The sequence below is a fragment of the Xyrauchen texanus genome, chromosome 31 (genome assembly GCF_025860055.1).
Source record: "Xyrauchen texanus isolate HMW12.3.18 chromosome 31, RBS_HiC_50CHRs, whole genome shotgun sequence".
Classification (NCBI taxonomy): domain Eukaryota; kingdom Metazoa; phylum Chordata; class Actinopteri; order Cypriniformes; family Catostomidae; genus Xyrauchen; species Xyrauchen texanus.
Genome location: NC_068306.1, coordinates 26812416 through 26834671, shown reverse-complemented (window position 1 = coordinate 26834671; position 22256 = coordinate 26812416). Strand labels below are relative to the sequence as shown.

The following is a 22256-nucleotide window of genomic DNA, read 5'->3' as shown; positions in this document are numbered from 1 at the left end:
ATGTTCTCATTCTGTTTACGCCAAATTCTGACTCTACCATCTGAATGTCTCAACAGAAATCGAGACTCATCAGACCAGGCAACATTTTTCCAGTCTTCAACTGTCCAATTTTGGTGAGCTCTTGCAAATTGTAGCCTCTTTTTCCTATTTGTAGTGGAGATGAGTGGTACCGGTGGGGTCTTCTGCTGTTGTAGCCCATCCGCCTCAAGGTTGTGCGTGTTGTGGCTTCACAAATGCTTTTCTGCATACCTCGGTTGTAACGAGTGGTTATTTCAGGCAAAGTTGCTCTTCTATCAGCTTGAATCAGTCGGCCCATTCTCCTCTGACCTCTAGCATCAACAAGGCATTTTCAGCCCACAGGACTGCCGCATACTGGATGTTTTTCCTTTTCACACCATTCTTTGTAAACCCTAGAAATGGTTGTGCGTAAAAATCCCAGTAACTGAGCAGATTGTGAAATACTCAGACCGGCCCGTCTGGCACCAACAACCATGCCACGCTCAAAATTGCTTAAATCACCTTTCTTTCCCATTCTGACATTCAGTTTGGAGTTCAGGAGATTGTCTTGACCAGGACCACACCCCTAAATGCATTGAAGCAACTGCCATGTGATTGGTTGATTAGATAATTGTATTAATGAGAAATTTAACAGGTGTTCCTAATAATCCTTTAGGTGAGTGTATATATACAGTGGGTACAGAAAGTACTCAGACCCCCTTAAATTTTTCATTCTTTGTTATATTGCAGCCATTTTCTAAAATCATTTAAGTTCATTTTTAAGTTCAATATAACAAAGAGTGAAAAATTTAAGAGGGTCTGAATACTTCATACCACTGTGTATATATATATATATATATACACACACACACATATATATACACACACACACACACACACATATATATATATATATATATATATATATATATATATATATATATATATATATATATATATATATATATATATATATATATATATATACACATACACACACACACACACACACACACACACACACACACACACACACACACACACACACACACACACACACACACACACACACATATATATATATACATACACACACACACACACACACATATATATATATATATATATATATATATACACACACATATATATACATATATACACACACATATATATATATACATATATACATATAAACATATACACATATATATATACATATATACATATAAACATATATACATATACATATATATATACATACATACATATACATACATACATATATACATATATATATACACATACATACATATATACATATATACATATATATACACACACACACACACACACACACACACACATACTGTATATATATTCTAGAGTGTATTGCTTTACATCAAATCTTTTAAAGGCAGAGAAAATTTATTATTTTCCAAAAAAGAACCAGATATAAATATGTTGTACAGTAAATTTAACGTGGACATTAAAATACATATCAGCTGACAGTTCACTCAGACTTGAATCTCTTAAACAATTTCTATGCATCTTTTAAGTGTTTGGGGATGACAAACATTAGTTATGTAGAAGGTACATTGTAGTATTCTCTTTTGATCTATGATTACTGACATAGGCGGAAATCGCGGCGGGTCGGTGGGGTCAGGACCCCCATCTGAGGGTTGTCCCCCTAAAATATCATTAAAATATGTGTATTGTAAATAATATAATGATTTCGATGAAATTTTCGCCCCTGATTACTGAAGAGCATGTGGTATAAACGGTTTTTGTAACATCTGACCATTATGATGAATTAAAATAGTGATACAAAAATATAAAAGAACTTGAAGCATCAACTACTATCTGCCAAGTTAATATTTTCTCACCTGTTTGAGCCCCTGTTTCTCATTGCTGAACTTCTCTTCAATCTGCTTCCTCTGGGTGTGGGCTTCCTGGAGCTCCACCTTTAGCCTCTCAAGCTCCTCCTGCAGTGAAATGCCAGCAGTTTGCCTAATCCGAAGGGTCTCCAATTCCTTTTGGAGTTTATTGACTTCTGAGCCCAGAGTGGTATTAGCAACAGCCAGTTGCTCATTCTGTGTTTTATACTCCTTTGACTGTGAAAAGGGGGAGATACATACTCGAGATCATGTAAATAATTAAATGTATGCATTTCTATCAGTTTTGATGACATCTATGCTTCATATTATCTTCCATTACCTTGTAGTCCATCTTCTTCTGGAGCTGAACAATTTTGTTCTCCATTCCGACGTTGAGATTTTTAAAGTGTTCGGCTGAACGGGCCTCTATCTTGAGTTGTTTTAGTTGCCGCTTGGCACGCACCTGCCTGTAGAAACACTGGATGACAATAGCAGCATTTCGGGAGTGGAGGTACTTCTTCCTCACGAGCCAGCCACGGACAGTCTTCTGTATGACCATGGCTTTGTGATGGAGCATGAACTGAAAAGAGACAAACATAGAAGATACAGCTTGAAACTTTGGATTTATTTGAGAAACTGGCCCTGCTTCATCATTTATGCCTTTTTACATGGACGATTTTGTACCCAATACACTATGAAATTACCTTAAAAAAATAGCAACTCAATGAGCTATTGAAACTTTTAAAATTATTTTGTATTATTGTTTTTATTTGATAAATAATTATAATTTACTATCTATTTATTATTTAATTATCTCATTTTTAATTATTATTAGTTTTATCTTGGAAATGAACAAATACTCTCACAGACTACAGACAGATTACATAGATTTTATGCATCAGAACAAAAATAATCAAGCATAATCTAATTGTTATTCATGAGCCAAGCCTTCATCATGTTGTGGCATCAAAACCAGCACATTTGCCACCACCCCATTCAAAACGTGTTTAGGTGCTACTGTTCGAATCACTATTAATAACAAAGTGACATGAATGCCCATGTGTACAAGATATTGAATCAGTCTGCATGTGTATGTTGTGACTGTTGGTGGCATTGCAACCTGAATTAAATACTTGATGTCTCCAATTTTCTTAATTAAGGGCAGTATGAGAGAAAAAGAAACCAGTGAAAGAGAAAGAGACAGAGAGAGTGCAGTACCTCCTGATATATCCTGCGTATGAACATGCCCCGGGCAAAAGCCTGAATGGTGATCACAGCCTGACGGATTCTCAGATACTCCCGCCGAACTCGTACCATCCGGTATTGTTTCTGACATATAAGTGTTGCTCGGGTGAGACGAAGCATCTCTGCATACCTAAAAGAGAGTGTAAGAGTGAGAAAGAACATGAGATAGACTGTTTTAAGGAAAGTGAGTGAGGTAAAATTAACAAACAGCACACCAGCTGAAACCAAAAATGAAAATTCTCTCATCATATTAGTCCAGATGTGTATGATTTTCTTTCTTCTGCTGAACACAACTGAAGAATTATAGAAGAATATTTCAGATCTGTAGGTACACTGGCAGCCAAAGGTTTGGAATAATGTACAGATTTTGCTCTTATAGAAAGAAATTGGTTATTTTATTCACCAAAGTGTTATTCAACTGATCACAGTGTATAATCAGGACATTAATAACATGAAAAATTACTTTCACAATTTGAAAAAAAAAATCAGAAATGTTTAAACTACTACAAAGAGTTCTCATCAACAAATCTCCACATACAGCAATGACAGCTTTGCAGATCCTTGGCATTCTAGTTGTTTGTCAAGATACTCAAGTGACATTTTACCCCACACTCCCTGTAGCACTTGCCATAGATGTTGTACATCTGGCCTTCCACACCACTTTCTGTCCTTGTTAGAGCCAGTTGTCCTTTGTCTTTGTAGACTGTAGTGTACACCTTTGTATGAAATCTTCAGCTTTTTTTTTTGGCAATTTCAAGCATTGTATAGCCTTCATTCCTCAAAACAATGATTGACTGATGAATTTCTAGAGAAAGCTGTTTCTTTTTTTGCCATTTTTGACCTAATTAAGACATGCCAGTCTATTGCATACTGTGGCAACTCAAAATCAAACACAAAGACAATGTTAAGCTTCATTTAATGAACCAAATCGCTGCTTGACATAACTGCCACGAAGAAGCTGTTTGACATAACGCATCCTCACATAAACTTGAGTTCTTCCCAACAGTGGCTATATACGAGGTCAAGATTTGGACAATTTAAGGACTTATACACAACTATTACAAAAGTTGTGAACAATTATTGATGCTCAAGAAGGCAACATAAGAAGAACAAAGAGGTGAAAACTTTTGAACAGTATGATTTGTGTAAAAAAAGAGAACATTGTGTGTTATGTATCTTTTGAAGGGCAGTACTACATAAAAAATATAAATCTCTTATAGACTATTTGTATGCATTCTGAAAAAGGTTATGCAAACTTCTGCACTTAACTGTATAGGCTATATAGTTTGTGAAAATGTATATTTTATTTTAGATTGATATTTTTCATGATTTAACCACATTTAAAAAAAAAATCATAATTACACATGTCATATTGCATGTGTAATTATGAAATAACTTCACAAAAATTCACAACATTGTAACCAAAAATTCAAAATTCAACCCCCACATCTGAACATATAAGTGCTTGTACTACATAAAAACTGCAGTGTCGCTGTCTAAATGTGACATTGTCTGATTTACCTCGGTGCTCATGGGGAAATGAACATTACAGAAAAACACTCGCTTACATACTCACGTGCTGCATGAAGAAATGGATTGGCCTCTTTCAGCTCGTTGTTGAACAAATTTTTTATTTGTGCATTTCTACTTATGCTGAATGACAGAATGACAACGAGTGCATGCCAAGCATATGACGTCATTGCCATGGTAACCAGATACACTTCAACAGATTTACAAAAAGACTAGAATGAAAGCATTGTCAAATAAATGTGCAGTGCTTTGGAATTGCTTCTCTTCTCTGCAAACAATACAAAAGACAATAGCGAGGAGGAAAATGAGTACATAAAAAATTAAGTAGAAAAAATCAGGGAGCCTACCAGCTGAAACCAGGACATAATTTTGAGAAAACAATCCCGCAACGAGAAAACAATCCCTCATACAACATTTAATGCCATGACCTTATGAATTAAAGTCTTGTTGCTCCGATTTATTACCTTTTTAAGGCCTTATTTTACAGAAGGTCGAATTAAGACTTAAGACCTTTTTAAGACCTGCGGAAAACCTGATATTGGTCTGTTATCATAGTATCACCCACACCCATCATATCATGTCTGAACACATGGATTAAACCACTGGAGTCATATGGATTACATTTATACTGCCTTTATGTGAATTTTGGAGTTTCAAAATTTTGGCACCCATTCACTTGCATTGTGAGGATCTACAGAGCTGAAATATTCTTTAAAATCTTAATTTGTGTTCTGCAGAAGATAGAAAGTCATACACATCTGGGACGGCATGAGGGTGAGTAAATCATGAGAGAATTTTCATTGTTGGGTAAACAATACCTTTAAGACTTCCCCCGTTAATTTGCAGTATCATGACACAAAAAACTTGTTCTCATTAATATAATGCAAAAAAATAATTATAGAATTGAAGAGAATTAAATTTAATAGAATAATATACAGAATTAATAGAATTATTATATAAATTATATATTTATACTTCATGGTTGTATTGGTTGAACTGCTTTCAATTCTTTGTAAATATAAAAAAAATCATAGTATTACTGTCATTTATTTTAGACCTTAATGAAAGAGAACCTGTTGACAATCATCACTGAAAAAATTCCAAACTAAATGTGTGGATGCATTACAGTAATGAGAAATGGAGGGGAAATGTGCTTGATTGTCATGAAAGTAATGTCACAATGCAAAAAATCTTAATGGTCCTAAAATAGGCTTTGTTTTCTTTATGCAAAATAGAATGTGACCTGAACCTTTTTTCTAACATTCCCCCAAACTCTTCCTTACCTACGTGCCAGGTAACCCCGGCCGTATCTCTGCAGAGTGATGGCAGACTTGCAGATCTTGCGGTAGCGATTTCTCTGTAGCCATCCTCGCACCGTCTTCTGGATCTTAATACAGGCGTAGCGGAATTTATCTGCTCTGAGCTTTTCCAGATAAGCCACCTGACCTGCTCTGAAGAAAATCTTAGTCTTTCCAAACTGGAACTTATCTGGATCCTGATGGAAAAATTACGTAAAAGACTGTCACGTTTAAACAGCTTTAGTAATGATACTGTGTATATCCTTGAATAATCAATACAAATTTTACATCCTTCAGGAGACAAATGATGTCCCCTGACTAGCATTAAAATGTAGATTTTCAGCAGTATTATTACCTTCATGATGGTCTATGATTTTTTATAAAAATGTGTCGTGCATCATCCTTTTATCCCAAATATTCAAATTTAATCAACTTAATAACATAAATGTTCAATCTGAATAATTTATATGACAATATTCTTGGCTTAGAATAGAAAAGTAATGAATATATAACATGTTACAAGACATAAAACATAAGAAATCATTACGGGTGCATTATTTGCCCCAGGTTTGAAAATTTGTGCATTTTTGTTACTTTCGGTGGCATTTTTGTCCCCAGTCTCAGTTTATTTCTGTCCAGGCCCCTGACTATGAAGTAAGTGCTATTTGGGTGTGAGCAGTAAATGTGAAAATGCAGAGTTAAAAAAACAAAAGCTATTTTAGTAAGAATGTGCTGCTATATTCAAAATATTTGAAATTTATAACAAATGTGCAAGATGTATTTATTATATATTGTTTTCATCTCCTAATACAGAAAGTTCTGAGCAATAAACTTGGCTCATCTCATTTATTCAGAGGAGCTCTCAATAGTTAGCATCAAGACATTTTCAGGACAGAATTTCTTGAGGAAGTGGCTGTGTCATGCATAAAACTCTAACCAGAAATGACAAACCTCTTACCTTGATCAAAGTCTCCAGCAGGTTCTTACAGACCTGCTTCTTATCCCCAATGGTCATGTCCTTCTTTGTCATAAGCACCCGATATCTGCTGAAGAAATCTGGATACGTCCATCTGAAAATAGTCAATAGATGTGCAAATATTCTAAGACTTTACAACAAACCTCATTTCTATAACCCGAGATCGTATTAAATATATCAAACTTTATAAAGTCTTCCACAAGCATTAAATGCCATAAATGAGTGTGCTTTGAATGAATGCACAAACACTGATAACCTCAGTATAAAAACCCTGACAACACAATAAAACATGAGTGTTTACATGAGATTTTGAAATCATCAGGCTTTTCTCTCATCTTGACCTGTACACAAGACACGTGTGCACTGAATAAGGTGAGAGAACACAGATGCAAGTGTTTACATGCAAAGTGGTATTGCGTAAAAAGGTGATTGTCGATCAGGATTTGCGTAAACTCTTTATGACCTTTCCCTAAACACAGTTTAAGACATTTACACAACATTACACATTGTCAGCTTATTAAGCACAATCATAAGTGAGGTATCGTTCATGCAAACACATGTAAATGTGTTCTTTGTTTATTTGAACCTGTCTTTACACTACAAAGGTAGCGAAGAAGAAATATCTGAAGCGTATTTCAGCAAAAGGTGCATTTACAGTAAACAGCCTTGTAATGATGCACCACATAAGTAGCATAAATTTATTTACACAGGAATCACAATTGTGGGAAACAATGTATCATCAACTATAAAGATCTGCTTGTTGATTTCGTACATGTCTGACAGAAAACAATTGATTTGAGAACAGAACAGTCTGCATTTCAGTTTCACAGAACCAAGCCTAATCAGAGCCGCCTTTAATATTAGGGGGTTTGAAGAGCTCTGTTGAGGAAACTACATTGATCCATTACCTGGACGGATATCCAGCGGCACTGATCCGGATAGTCTCTAGAACTCCACATGCTCGTAGTTGCTGAACAGCTCTTTTAGAATCAAATCTAGAGAAAGAAGACAGAATGGTTAAGAGTGAATAACTTGCTCTAAAACCAAAATCACAATAATACTACTCAAGGAACATCTCTTGATCCAATATTGCAGGGTTCAAAGAGTGAAGACATCAAACCACTGTAGGTAAATCAGATTGTTGAGATTTGGGGTATTATCTAGACCTACTGTATCTTTCTCTTAAGCATAGAGCACATCTCCCGTGAGAGAGGCATTGGGAGGCTGCAGTCCACACGGGTACTGGAGACTGTTTGACTCAGAGCTCTGCGACTGTGTGTTCACAAACTTGGGAGCATGTGACTGACAAAACCCTCTCAATTTAACAGCCTGAAGGCGCCCTTGTTCTCAGGAATTTGCGGAGAGGACATAAACAGAACCTAACGAGACCCTGACCTATCTCGGAATTGTACATTTTCCAGAAGAAAAATAAATTGTCCAGAAAAACACAAATATTAGTTGTAAAACTAAGATAGATTTAGTATACAGTACAGGGTTGCTCCACCTTTTGAATATAGATATTCTATGACTTCATGACTTTTCCAGTTGTTTGTGATTACTGGATAAGGACATAATCTCAGAGATTGCAATCCCAAAGAGCAAATTATAGCCAATGAAATACATTGAGCTGAGCAGAACTAGAAAAATGTAGTCAATAGATACATTTTGCTAACAATTTACAGGTTGTATCTGTTAACATTAGTTAACTAAAATTAGTTAACATGACCTAACAATGAACAATACTTTTACAGCACTTATTAATCTTGGCTAATGTCAATTTCAACAAATACTACTACATTTTAACATTAAAAGTTGTATTATTGTTGTATGTTAACATTAACATGTTATTAAGTTGTGTTAACATTAGTGCCTTATGTACTTACATGAACAAACAATGAACTATTGTACATTTATAAAATCACATTAACAAAGATTAGCAAATGCTGTAAAAATACCTTTCATTTTTAGTTCACAATACCTTTTGCATTTAGTAATGTTAACATTGTCAAATGTTACCAACACTTCTGATGTTTTTCCATTATGTTTTACTTTTATTTTGTTAATTTCTATAACTTTTCAAGGCTAGGAAGCCACAACTTTACAATTCCCTGATTCTAGTTTTTCCATGATTGTGGGAACCCTATTAAATAAGTAAAAAAGCTGCTAAATGCATGGTTAACTGTGAAAGATATACTGGCATCTCAAAATCAATGGTTCAAAATCACCTCAATGACAAATAATTAGCAAAGGTCTTATATCAAACATTTGGCAGAGAGTAGTGTCTATAAGTCTATCAGCATCTATCTGCAGATACTGATCTAAGAAATCTTATATAACCTGATCTGCTAATTCTTTGATGTTGTACATTGGAGGAAACTTATGGTGCAACTGAGGCCAGTTTGACAAGAACTTCTCGCAGTAAATCAAATGTCTACTGATCCAGCATGACTCTAATGTTCTCATTAAGCTTTAAATAAATTTGCTATACTGCTCTATTTCTGGCAAAGAAATGTTAGATGAGTAATAATGGACTAACAATACCAGCTTTATGCAAGACAAACACTGTAAGGGGGCCAAACACACAGAGAAATGCACAAAACTTACACAAAAGCTTCCTTTAAATCATTGGGTTTAATGCAGCGCACATAATGAGGTGTGGTCGCATTAAGTGTTTCCATCAGAAGATGTAAAGAGTTCCTGAACTGTGAAAGAGAGAAACCAATAAATACGTTGATCACAGAAGCTCATATCATCATTATGTTGATCATCTCATCTTTAATAACCAAGACTTCAGTCGATCTACTATCATCAACCACACATTCAGATGTCTAAATCTGGAATTGTTAAGTCAGGCACTGTGCAAAGCCTCACCTGTGTGCCCACAGTTTTCCTGTGTTCACGGTTGTGGCCTTTTGGCATGGGCTTGGCTGCCCGGACATTGACCCTGGAGGGTTTGGCAGAAGATGGAGTGGCATCTTTACCATCCTGGAAGAGATCCGCCACCAACTGGAACTGTATAAAAAATAGAGCTGGATTTAGAAGCAATAAAATTTATCTGAGTCGAGGCAGTTAGTGCACATGGTCCAAAACCTTGAGCAGTACCACTCATGTTCAAGCACAAACAAGAAAAACGAACGCAAAGAAAAATTGGTAAAGGATAAATTGTTAAATTAAATAATGAATATAAAAATTTAACAGACAACATACTGTATTAGTGGGAACTCAACAATCATAAGAGAGGTAATTTACATACAGACATACAGAAGTCTTATAGGGACAGTAGCAAAAACAGCCTTCCATGGGTCAGAGAGAGGGAGAAAATGGTCATGTAATGCTAAATAAGTAGTGTTTTTGGAGCAAGAAAGCTTGAGTAAAATTACAGTGCCGATCAGGAAAGAAATGCAACAAACGAGTAGATTTTTATTTTTATAAAGAACAGAATATCATTAGATGTCCTTCAGAACTGTTTCTGCTGCCTGCTATACAGTAAGAATCTAAATGCATTTTTAGTGTCATCACAGACATTAAACATCTTACATAAGATTCCCAGCTTGTAATTTTCAAGCTAGACCAGTGTAAAATTGGTATTCAACTCCAGCAGCACATCAAAGCACTGTTGGAAGAGTTTTAAAATCCACTCCCTGCAAGGCAGGTACACAGTGTGTTTTATGTTGAAATTACAATTTGGGCAAAATGTTCTGCTGTTTTCCAGTGGAATTTTTTTAATAGTAGGATCAAATGAGCAGATTCAATTAATATCAAACTTTATTGGCAAGAGAAATTTAAGTGAACATTGCCAATGCATTAATAGACACTATACTTAAAGATATAAAAATCATATTAAAAGTTTAATTTGTTGAAGTTTAAAATCTCAAAACGATTGTTTTCTCTGGCTGCCGTTCAGTCTCTACAAGTATGCAGCTTGCTGATCGGCCAGATCCTACAATCTCTATCGCGCTCATGCTGGGTTTCACTCGGGTGGTTTCGCTTTTGAAACTGGTCCAGATTAAAGTATAAGCAAGCATTTTCAGGTGATGCAAAGAGATAAGGCAGCTTGCCTGTACCTCTCGCATGCCTGGTTATCTGATTGCGGGTTAAGTCTTCATTCACCGTAGAGTAATTCCGTGTTTTTATGCCAGGGACATAACGTTGAGTGTAATGAATGGCATGCACAAATGTACATTGTACAAATGTGCCTGGGTTTGTTGCTGGCAGATGCCTTAACCCCACCAACACCTTAATCAGAGCCTGTAAAGATGAGTAGCCTTTCTCAGACCTTTCTCCTATCGCATTAACTAGTTTCAGGAAGTAAACAAATGGATACTGCATTAATTGTTAAGCAAAACATATTAATTGCAGAAATTAAAGCATTCCATTTCCCCAGCCCTAATAAAAACATACATAAAGACACTTTTAAATCCAGATAAATCAATAATATACCATCTCTATATTAGACAGTCTAATTTTTAGATGAGACTGGTGTAAATTCAGTAACTTTGTTCGGCATTTGTAAATAAAACATCTCACTGAATATGACTGATATCCTGAACAGAACACTACAGGGATAATTATTTAAATAAAGCTTCAGGAGATTAAACCTAAAATCTGAATAAATGACCAGCAGATAATCTCATGGATTAATAGGGGGGTAAAAGATCATGTGAAACCAAATTACAACTGTTCTGTTTCTAACATTCATTTGGTATTTTACTAAGGGAATGTCTCAGGAGTGACCGATTGAGGAAGCACCAATTAACAACATCTGCCGGCATGACAGACCAATAGCTGTAGCGATCAGTGAGTCCCACCTCCCTTGTGTATAGACCGCTGCAGCTCGCTGCTGCGTCATTCTCGCTCTCTTCCTCGTTTCTGGAGGTTGCACTCATTAGACGGACTATTGGAATTATTGCTCAATGGTTTACAGACAAAGCCGCAAGGTAACGTCGCAAATGTGATAGATTAAATCTCGCTGTTTGCTAGGTATATTATTCTTGAGTGCAAAACGACTGCGTCAAGGAGAGACCCCGAAGTCTGCCCAATCTCTGCCTTTTCGCAATCCAATCCAAAGAAAGGAGGCTTCGGGTTGCGGTGGAGGATAACAAAGACCCGTGCCTTTCCTCATAGTCCAAGGAGGCAATGGCAAAAGTGTCACAAGAACCCTGCAGCTGGGGTAACATGATGGATAGGATGTCCCACTCTTTGGGGGCAACCCCCACACAGGGGCCACTGGGGAGGATGAGGATGATGAAGAGATGTCCCCCCATCTCCTAGGAAGATAATGACAAGGAGGATGACACCATCCTCCCCCAAATTTATCTCAGCCTTCCACCCCAGTCGAGTTGGATCTTATGGAAGTTTGCAGTAGAGCTGCTGTAAAACTTTCTATACTTTCAACACTTCTCTTCCTCCCCTGGGGAAACAGAGGAGGATGTTTTTTCATCAAAATGGCCCCCAGTTCGGTAGGTCTGGTGGTCATTTCAGCAAATCCACCAACTAATTTGTGCAGAGTAGTGGCACAAGTTCCCCCAGTGCTCACTGCAGTAGTTTCCCCACCTCTACCCACAGAGTTATGTTTGAGGGCAGAGGAGAAAAGTTTCATAAGCACAGAGTTTGTAAAAGTAAAGATTTTCCTTCGCATCCAGGCAAAGGTTAAGGAAACATTCCAAAACAATACTGAAAATAAAACTAAAAAATCCCTTAATTAAGCAGCAAGTGTTGGCTGACTTTTATTATTTGGCTGTTGCATGTGTCTTGTACAGCATATCTGCAATACGGGAGTCTATATCCCTTAATTAATACTGAACGAATGTTACAAAGAGAACGTTAGGTAACTTACGTTACGTAACCCTGGTTCTCTGATAACAGAAGTGAGCTATCTCACCTCACCACCCTCATTGCAGGCTGGCAGGGAAAAGAGATATGCTGTGAATGGCACGGCAGCGAGAGCTGGAGCGGTCTATATACAAGGGAGGCGGGACTCCCTGATCGCTACAGCAATTGGTCTGTCACGCTAACAGATGTTGTTAATTGGTGCTTCTTCAATCGGTCATGCATGAGGCGTTCCCTTAGTGAGATCACTAATGTTATCAGAGAACCAGGGTTTTCGAAAATAACCTAACATTTTTGGTGCAAGAAACTTGCCTAACTATTTAAAAGTATATAACATGGGAAAGTCTCTGAATGTTAAGCCCGACAGCATTTCAGCTCTCTCTTTCTGGGAAGATCTTGAACTTGTAGTAGCTGACTTGCTGCTGTCTGTAAATTATTTTAACTTCGATTCCAATGAATTCTGTTGCTAAGAAACCTTCAGACAAAACACTAATAGCCCTTTTCCAATGACATGGTTTGGGTGCGGGTTCCTGGGCAGGTTCGAATTCTCAAACTGTTCTGCGCAATTACACTACAGATGTAAACAGAGTATAAGCTGTATACAAACATACTGTGACGCGCCATGTTTGTTTATGTTTGAAGTAGTCACATGAAACTACCAAAGCGCGGCCGGTTTATGAAAGTCTCCAGATTGCCCTGGCCATGAACTAGCAGAGCATAAGCTTGGCAAGAGAACCATCGCAATTTCAGTGGAAAAGGGCTATAAGAGAGCTCAGTATTGACACAGACACAGAATTTCCAATTCAGTCTCTGCTCTGAAGACAGTGCGAGGCCAGGATGGACACCTGGGGCGAATTATCTCTCGCAGCTGTTGGTGATTATGGTGTTAGCGGCTGAGAGATAAAGCCACAGCCAGAGCTGCAGTGAATGAGACACACAGCTTTGTGCATCTCTGTCTGTGTGTCTCTCCTCCACTGCGGCTCTGGCTTTATCTCTAACACTGTAATCGCCAATAGCCACGAGAGACAATTAGCCCCAGGGAACCATCCCAGCCAGTGTAGAGCGACCAGACCATCTTCGCTCAGCCACGCCCTGCTCGCCACAGATGGATTTGACTGTTTGTCATTCAAGCTACTTGACACAGTGGCTGCTAGGAGTGAACAAAATCAGGCTACTGTTTATCTGAAAAACAAATTTAGTCAATTAACCATTAAACAGGTCAGAGACCAAAACATGAGCTGAAGAGTGATTTCAATCAGAGATAAAAACAGAGGATTGGCTGGGTGTTGAGAACAGCTCTGGGGCTAAAGTAACATGGCTGAGCCATTTTGTCTGTTGTCATACACATCTTCCTAGAAAACATGATAGAACTGAATTCTGTGACTCAAGAATTCTTACTCTAGAGGACATAAACTGTGCTATATTTTTCTGTCTCTATTTCAATCTACATTTTGTGGTAATACAGTCAGATTTAAGCCTAAATACTATGGAAGAAGCCAAACATGCAGGTTTTTCTCTTTATGATTCGCCGCTTGCTGTACTGTATCGCTTCTTTGCCCTATTAAGGCAATGTCACTTTCATCTTGGCAAAGCAAAATTCTGCGGGCGAAGAAGGCGTGGGTGGACCTTGAGCAAAACAAATTGTCAAGCAGCTTCTTTTTAATGCTGCATTTTATACTCTGTGAAAGGGAAGTTAAGAAGAAAATTGTGTGTAGCAGTGTACGAATCACCGCCCATACAGGGCAACTTGCAGATTCCGCAAGGTGGCCACACTGTCTTTATGGAGTTTGTATTGCAAACTCATTTAAAACTTATGCAGAGACCGACTTCAAAGTAAACCATTTTAATGACAGTGACCTTGGTAAATACTCATTAACTGGCAAACGCGATTTTAAATAAAACAATTTCACTTCCAAACCACACCCATGCTTTATTTCAAACAATCATGAACATTCTGCAACCAGCAGAGTTCTCCAAGGTCATGAATTTCAGAGATGTGTACGAACAGGAGAAATATCACCAAACGAACACCTTGGCAGAATGAATACATTGCTGCATTTTGTCATCATTGAACCAAAATTAAGCCTGTTCGCCCAATAAATTAGCCTTAAGATGGAAAACAGTGAGATTTTTTCCTAATATATTTTCAATGAATTTTCTGTTTATTTGAGGATTAATTGAAAAATTAGTATATGGATGTGTACAGTATGTCACCTTACCCTTACCCTTAATTGGTCATTAATATGCTAATAAAAGTATTGAAATTATTGATCATCAAATTCAGATATTCAAATACAACAGGTGTGACTGTGTGAGGTAAGCTAATAAATCACAGTTTTATCATTTCATTAGAAAATTACCAATTTAAACATAATTTTAACATTTCTTAACTAGTAATAAGTGCTCACCTGGCTAGCTTTGAGGATGTTTATATGTTCCTCATAGACAGTGTCTCTGTTCTTCTCCAAGAAGCCATCACACAGATACTCAACCTGAAATGGATGAAATCCCATCACAGTAGTGAAACTTAAGTAGCATCATCACACTGTAAAATCATGTTAAATAATTTTTGTGCTTACACAACAGCAAGTTTAGCATGTAATATAATTAATGTTTGTTGCGTTCATCTTTGTATTGGTGGTTGTTTTTGCTATGGTCGACCCATATGGGATTTTCAATGGCTGATGCTGATAACTAGAGACCGGGGTGCTCAATGGCCAATATAACGCAGATATAAATGTGAAATAGCGATGCAATAATAAACAGCAATTAAGATTTTATGCGCTTTAAGAATTTTTTCTTAAATGCCAATCTGATGACTTTCAGGAGCTTTGTTTTTAAATAATATTTCATGTTTACTGGGCAGCACCTATATGGAGGAGCAAAATTATTCCTCTTTGTCCTAAAAAATAAAAAAATAAATCTCCTCAGGGCAAAACTATGCAACAAATCTTTCTGAAACAAGCAGGCAAAGACCTAATTTCCACAAAAACTATACATGTCATGTAATGCTGGTTTAATTTCTGATCTAATTGTGAAGCAGTGTCTAGATCTGTCATCTAGGAAAATCTTGTTTCAGCACATTAGGATTTGTTGCAATTATAACTTAAGACTGTTTGTCGTTTTAGTACATGGTAGACTATTTGTATTATAATCAAACTTGCTTCTGCAGTAAAGCAATAACTCACAAAGCCTTGGGTGTAGCCTGGGATTTGCAAGTCTCAATTTTACTTCTTACTAAATCCTTACTGTGCGGGATTTTTTCAAATAATGCAAACCCATCACTGATTGCTCTGTGTTCACCCATTAATCACTAAGAATTTTATGATTCTTTACAATTCTTTTTATATCGGAGTATCTCCGTGATTAAGGGCATTCAATTTAAGGCATTTTGTACTTTTAAATGCAAAAGACATCTAAAGCATCAAGCATAAAGCAAATAAACCAGTCAATTTATTTATGTATATTGCCATCTTAACACTGCGGTACAGAATTTGAATTGGCAAATGTAAATGCACCATTTTGTTTACCACAAAATGGTGTTTTTACACAGACTTTTTTTTATGCAGCAGTGTATTGAACAATTGAGAATTGATCATTGATTTACATTCGCAGCCGAAAAAAAGAAAAAAGAAAAAAAGAAAAGAAATTCGCTGTGAAAAAAATTAGGAGTGCCGACTGACTACAAAGTTTACTGTGGCTCTGATATAATCTAATTTACCTCCACTAATGACATTTAACATTTCTCTTTAAGTATACTTTTTAAGACTTTTATGACTTTCACGGCCTAAATGTAATACTTTTAAGGATCTGCAAATACCCCTGCCATATAGATATTTTTTTTTAATTTGTATTTGTTGTTGTAATTGTAAAAAAGAGTTTTAAGGAGTTTAAAAAAAAGAACAGAAAACAGAAACTGATTTTAAAGTTCATCCTGGTCTGATAAACATTGTAAGATGGCTGACTGACATCCTAATGTCACATCACCAATGCAGACATAATGGAACATGCTGTGCCTTACAGCCTTTATCTGATTACACTATGCTGAACTCACCCTATCCGCAAAGTGGACCACAATATAGGAGCGGTTGGACATTCTGGGCTTCTCAAAATGCTCGCTGCGTGTGTGCTGGCTGTACAGCTTCTGCACCCAGTTCTGATCGGTTCCTTTGGGCACCTGTGGGAGGCAAAAATGTTTGAACTCCAAAGGACTGAAAACATCAGCTCTTTTATTTGGGTTACCAGTAGCAAAAATAGCAAGTTCAAGCTTTTGAAGCCACTCATACCGAAGAACTTCAAAGCCAGACTGGATAAAGTAAATAAATAATAATTTCATTCTCAAGAGGTGTTTAAAACTAAATGAGATGCTCTGTTGTGAGAGCCATTTACACAACATAACTTTCAATCTTCTCAACAACTGTTCTTCTTCTGCTCAATACTCACCTTACACTCTTCATCGAGAAGATCCAGTATACCGAGCTTGGCTTCAATGAGGTCAATGCACGGCTGGTTATCATAAAAATCAATGAGTGTCCAGGGGATCAGCTCCTTCATATACTCCTCTTGCTCCAGTTTAAATACATGCTAAATGGTATATAATGAAGTATTGAAGGTGAGCTATTCACATTCTGATGAATGATTCCAATATATTAAAGACCCAATGAAATGCACTCCTAAGATTTGACAATTTTCTTTTAGCTTATTTAATTTGTTTATTAATTATACATTTATTTACAGTCATCCTCTTCATTTAAAAAATGAATCAAAATGATATATGACTCATCTTGCACTCTGTACATTCTTGTCCAATCAAATGTTCTCTAAAATGAAAATGTTTCTTCCACTAAGACTACCTGACAATGACTAGCAATAGCAGTGTTATTTTTGTTTACGAAATTACAGATGAAAATGTTTGTGCATCATGACGATAGTTCACTGATTCTTCAGATAAGGGACAAAACACTTTTAAATAGTTTTTATTTTTTAATACTAAATGAATTTGAAATGGATATATTTGTAGACAAAAGTCTCAGCTAACGAACGATGTTAGGGAACAGGTTTTAATAAAACTGCTTTTTTTCTTCTGAAAAATGACATTTATTCACTTCATAACTTGCACCTAAAGGTGCGTACACACTGCCAGCAACTTTGTCACTGCAGGTCACCAGTGGCTGGTGGTGAAGTCGCTAGTGGGTGTTCCCAATACTGGTTGCCTGGTAACGTTTATAAATGACATTCACGGATGTCATTCCATTGCTGTTGACAGCGAATCTCTTTTCTTGCCACTAAAAACAAACATTTTGGAGGGAAAAGACTAAATATAAATGGAATCAGTACATAAAATGCTTTATATCAAAGATGAATGAGAAACCAGGCGTGCTGTTTGCCAGAGCGGCTGTTTATCTCGTGCTGAAAATGCAAATGCCGGTCTGTCTGGGTCCATAAAATCCCCGCGATCTCAGATACACCTTTCCACGCAGTATTTTTCTTAAAAATGTCCTTGTATGTGGGAAGAGACATATCATAGAGCACTGGAAAATTTCTAACAGCAAGAATTAGCCTTTCATCCATCTTTCCGTTACTGCAGGAGCTGAGAGAGAGAGAGAGAGAGAGAGAAGGATCACGTGAGCTCTCCCGTTGTCTCTCCTATTGGCTGTCGCTTTCGTTAGTCGCTCCAAAGTTGAACTTTTCTCAACTGTCGCGTCGCTGGACACGCCCACATCTAGCGCCAACGGTCGCGACAGCTCGTGTCGCCGGAAGTCGCTGTGCTCGCATTGAAAATGAATGGTATTGAGTCGCTGTCGCGCGTGATGTCGCTGGCAGTGTGTACGCACCTTTACTGTCATTTCTGTCAACTCCGTCAGACACACCAAAAGCATGCTATTTTAATTTGATTCATCCAGCAAGTGTAAAGTTTTTAATCATCTAATAATATTGTTCAGTAAAGGCATTGTGATAAAATACTTCAATATTTATTTATTTACAAAATGTACCATGTATTGTACACTGGAGCCGCCCCCCCCCCCAGTTGAAGATGCCTCTATAAACTAAAATGCCAAAATTTATCCCACAATTTTTACAAAAATTATAATAATGAGAATGAGGAAGTTGATGCCTTGACCATAGAGACTTACACATTTTTTGTTTAAAATATGAAAAATATCAAACCTACCAAGACCACGTGTCCTACTGTTGCATCCACCATGAGCAGGATGTGGGAAAGGGGTACTTGGAGTTAAAGATGATCAGTACATTTTCTGATTTATTCAGGATTAAAAAAATCTGACGGAGTTGATGCAAAGTGAGGACACAAATTTGATAGGCAGTTTTTTATGGATAATATAATTTAAAGTTTTCTTAATGTATTGTTTGATATATTACAGATCATACCTTTCATACTTATATTTATTAAATTGTTACATTTTTAAACACTTTGTTTAGCAGTTTAATATTGTGACCGCTTGCTTAGGACAGGTTAAGTTACATGTGCTTCCAAGTAGTTTCCTTAAGATTTAACTTATAATTTTTTATTATTGTTATGACTCTTGATTTCTAAAATAAAGATGACTTTTGTATTTAAGACACGTTGTGTCCCTTATCTCAAGAGTCAATGCGTTAAAAGAAAAAAAAAAAACACTGCAAGATATTAATAATGCAATATAATAATGTTACAGTTTGACATGCATTTTGTTATTTGGCACATTATCGTCAACTAAAATTTTATTTTTGGCCAACAAAAAATAAATGTCATTTTAGACTAAAATTAATGAATATGAAATAACAAAATATTGACTAAATTTAAAGGACATTATAATAGAAAGATGACAATTATCACTTAAAAAAGCTGTGTGAAAATTAACACTCAGCAAAAGCAAGTAGCAAATCATGATTCACCACTGTGATGAAACTAAACCCTCAAAGCCCTTTCATAAGCACAGTTCCAACTTCCTGTTTCAATAGGAAATACATAAAAAGAGGGGAAAAAAACTGCACTTGTTAAGTGATTTCATGGGGTCTTTATATCTGTTACAGCCAAGAATTTAGACACTAATAAATTACACTAAGTATATGATAGAACAAGCTTTATTACTAACCGAGTTAAACTGCTGCTGTAGTTTCTCATTGGCATAGTTAATACAGAACTGTTCAAAACTGTTGATCTCGAACGTTTCAAATCTGTTGAGAGATAATAACATGATACCTGCATTACAATCTTAAAATAATCCATATTTGCCTGAAAATAACCTGAACAATTTCTGAGCTTCTCTCTGCATCCTAGCTTGGCATCATCTGCTCATTTACTCTTGTGCTAATCAGTAAGTTCTCCTGCTGTGAGGAAGTAATTCATCCTATAGTCAGAAAGGCTCTCACAGGCAAAAGTTTACACTATAAAGTCAATAAGTTTTTCTGTAAAGGAAAGGTCAAAATACAATGACAGGAACCTGGGTTTACAATGTCCCACAGCGACACATTAATGGTCCTATAAAAGAGAGCAAGGAGCACAAAAGCTCTTAAACTCACAGAACACACAATGTGCTTTGCTATTCCACCTTTTCAGTGAGGAGGACTAACCTGGGCTGAACATCACACTTTGACCCCTTAATCTTCACTTTCTAGCTATAATCACAAAACGTCCCCTCCCTAAAAACATGATTTCTACAGTACAGTAAAAGATTACCTGTTTCTTTCATGTAACTTGTTGCCTTAATTTTTATGGAAGAATCCCTCTCCAGGGCATTTTAACTCACACCCAGAGTGTGTTAGCATACCATACTATATACTGTATATGGCACCATCCTTTAAAGTGTAAATAAAATTATGAAAAACAATGATTTTTTTTTATTGTTTCCAGACTTCAACATATACACTTCCCCTTATACATTCAGATAATTTTTAACTGAAAATCTTGATCTTGACAGAAAAAGCAATTGGACACGTTTTGCTTCAACTACCCACCCGTAGATATCCAGCACTCCGATAAATGAGTGTTGTTTGGTGGAGGTGTACAGGGCCTTATTGATATGCTCCACAATCCAGTCAAAGAGGTGGGCATAGATGTGTTTGGCCAGGGCGTCTCGGGCGTTGACTGCCTGGGCATGTCCCATGTTTTTCACATAAGTCTCAGCAGTCGTCACCAGCTTCCTGCGGCAGAGCCAATGCTCCATCTGATCCTGCTCGATGCCCAGCAGCCGACAGAAATGATTCAAGTGAGTATCATCCCTCTGCAGGACCAAAAACAAGTTAGTATTATTTTTAAATTTCAACATTTCACTCAGCATATTATGCTGATATTAAAATTTCAAAATAAAAAAAATGCAAAACAGAAGCATTTTAATAAGTAACTCAGATTTTTGAACACCAAGTTATGATTAGTGTGTGGGACATTTTAAATTGGATACCTTTAGTTGTGCTCGAAGATCTCTTGCTACTAATGTTGCATTCACGTCATGTCGGAATAACTGTAATTACTCAGAGCATTTCAAGTTCTTTTAAGCAATACGTTTCTATGGCAACATTTTTAACACCAAATTTTGGTGTCATGAATACACCAGGCTCACCAGTCATCCTAATCACCCGCACCTGCAGCCAATTCAAGATACCAATCAGCACCACGATAAGAAGCACACACAAACACTCACTCTGGTCACCAATATGTTCACAGACACTAACCCCTGTTCCAGCGATCTTCCTTAGATTACATACCTGTGCTCAAAGTGATCTCCTGCAGAATACTAACCCTTTCTCCAACAATCTCCTGTGGATTATAAACCCATTCTCCAGCAATCTCCTGTGAAATGCTCATCTGTGCCCCAGCGATCTCCTGTGAAATACTTATCCTCTCTCCAACGATCTCCTGTGGCATACGTACCTGTTCTCTGACGTCCTCCTGTGGGTTACTTACCAAAGCTCTGTTGTTCACCTGTGATACACTCACCTGTGAATTCACTTACACCAAGTGAACACCTCCCTTGACATTAGCTCACCTCTGTGTATCTGGCTTAGTCTTACCATTCACCCTCCATCTCCACCAAGAACGGTACTTCACTTGTCTGCCTTCACTTGTGCACAATTTGTAAATAAATGCCCCTTCTTGGACATCTTTTGTCTGTGGTTACTTGACAGATGACCGGACCTAAAACACAGCCATGAACCCAACAGGAAGCACGTCACCAGACCCCATTCAAGATCTTGTTAACACGGTGCAGTCTCCAACCCTGCTCTATCTACATCACCTCCGGTTCCCAATACTCCACCTGTTTTTACTGCCAGTCCTGTGGTCAATCCAGCCCATTACTCTGGATCGGCAGAGGACTGCCATGGATTCTTACTCCAATGTTCTTGGTGTTGGAAATGTAGCCACACCGTTTCCCCACTGACAGATCCAAGGTCTCATTTATCATCTCCTTACTCACTGGAAGAGCTCTTCAATAGGCACAAACCCTCTGGCAGAAGGATAGCCCTGACTCACACACCCTTGATGGCTTCACGGCTCACTTCCAAGAG

General features: G+C 37.1%; 1 protein-coding gene across 1 annotated transcript in view; it reads right to left on the bottom strand.

Moving 5' to 3' along the window:
* The window catches only part of LOC127625133 (unconventional myosin-Vb-like), a 91715-nt gene that overhangs the window by 26862 nt on the left and 42597 nt on the right, over window positions 1-22256 (bottom strand). Inside the window, exons 10-22 of the mRNA XM_052100220.1 lie at window positions 20709-20974; window positions 19847-19928; window positions 17196-17336; window positions 16807-16929; window positions 15161-15244; window positions 9795-9935; window positions 9528-9625; window positions 7832-7918; window positions 6906-7017; window positions 5933-6144; window positions 3093-3249; window positions 2215-2454; window positions 1884-2111 (exon numbers count right to left, since the gene is read on the bottom strand). Coding sequence (XP_051956180.1) covers window positions 1884-2111; window positions 2215-2454; window positions 3093-3249; window positions 5933-6144; window positions 6906-7017; window positions 7832-7918; window positions 9528-9625; window positions 9795-9935; window positions 15161-15244; window positions 16807-16929; window positions 17196-17336; window positions 19847-19928; window positions 20709-20974 — 1971 coding nt within the window. The remainder of the gene's footprint in view (window positions 1-1883; window positions 2112-2214; window positions 2455-3092; window positions 3250-5932; window positions 6145-6905; window positions 7018-7831; window positions 7919-9527; window positions 9626-9794; window positions 9936-15160; window positions 15245-16806; window positions 16930-17195; window positions 17337-19846; window positions 19929-20708; window positions 20975-22256) is intronic.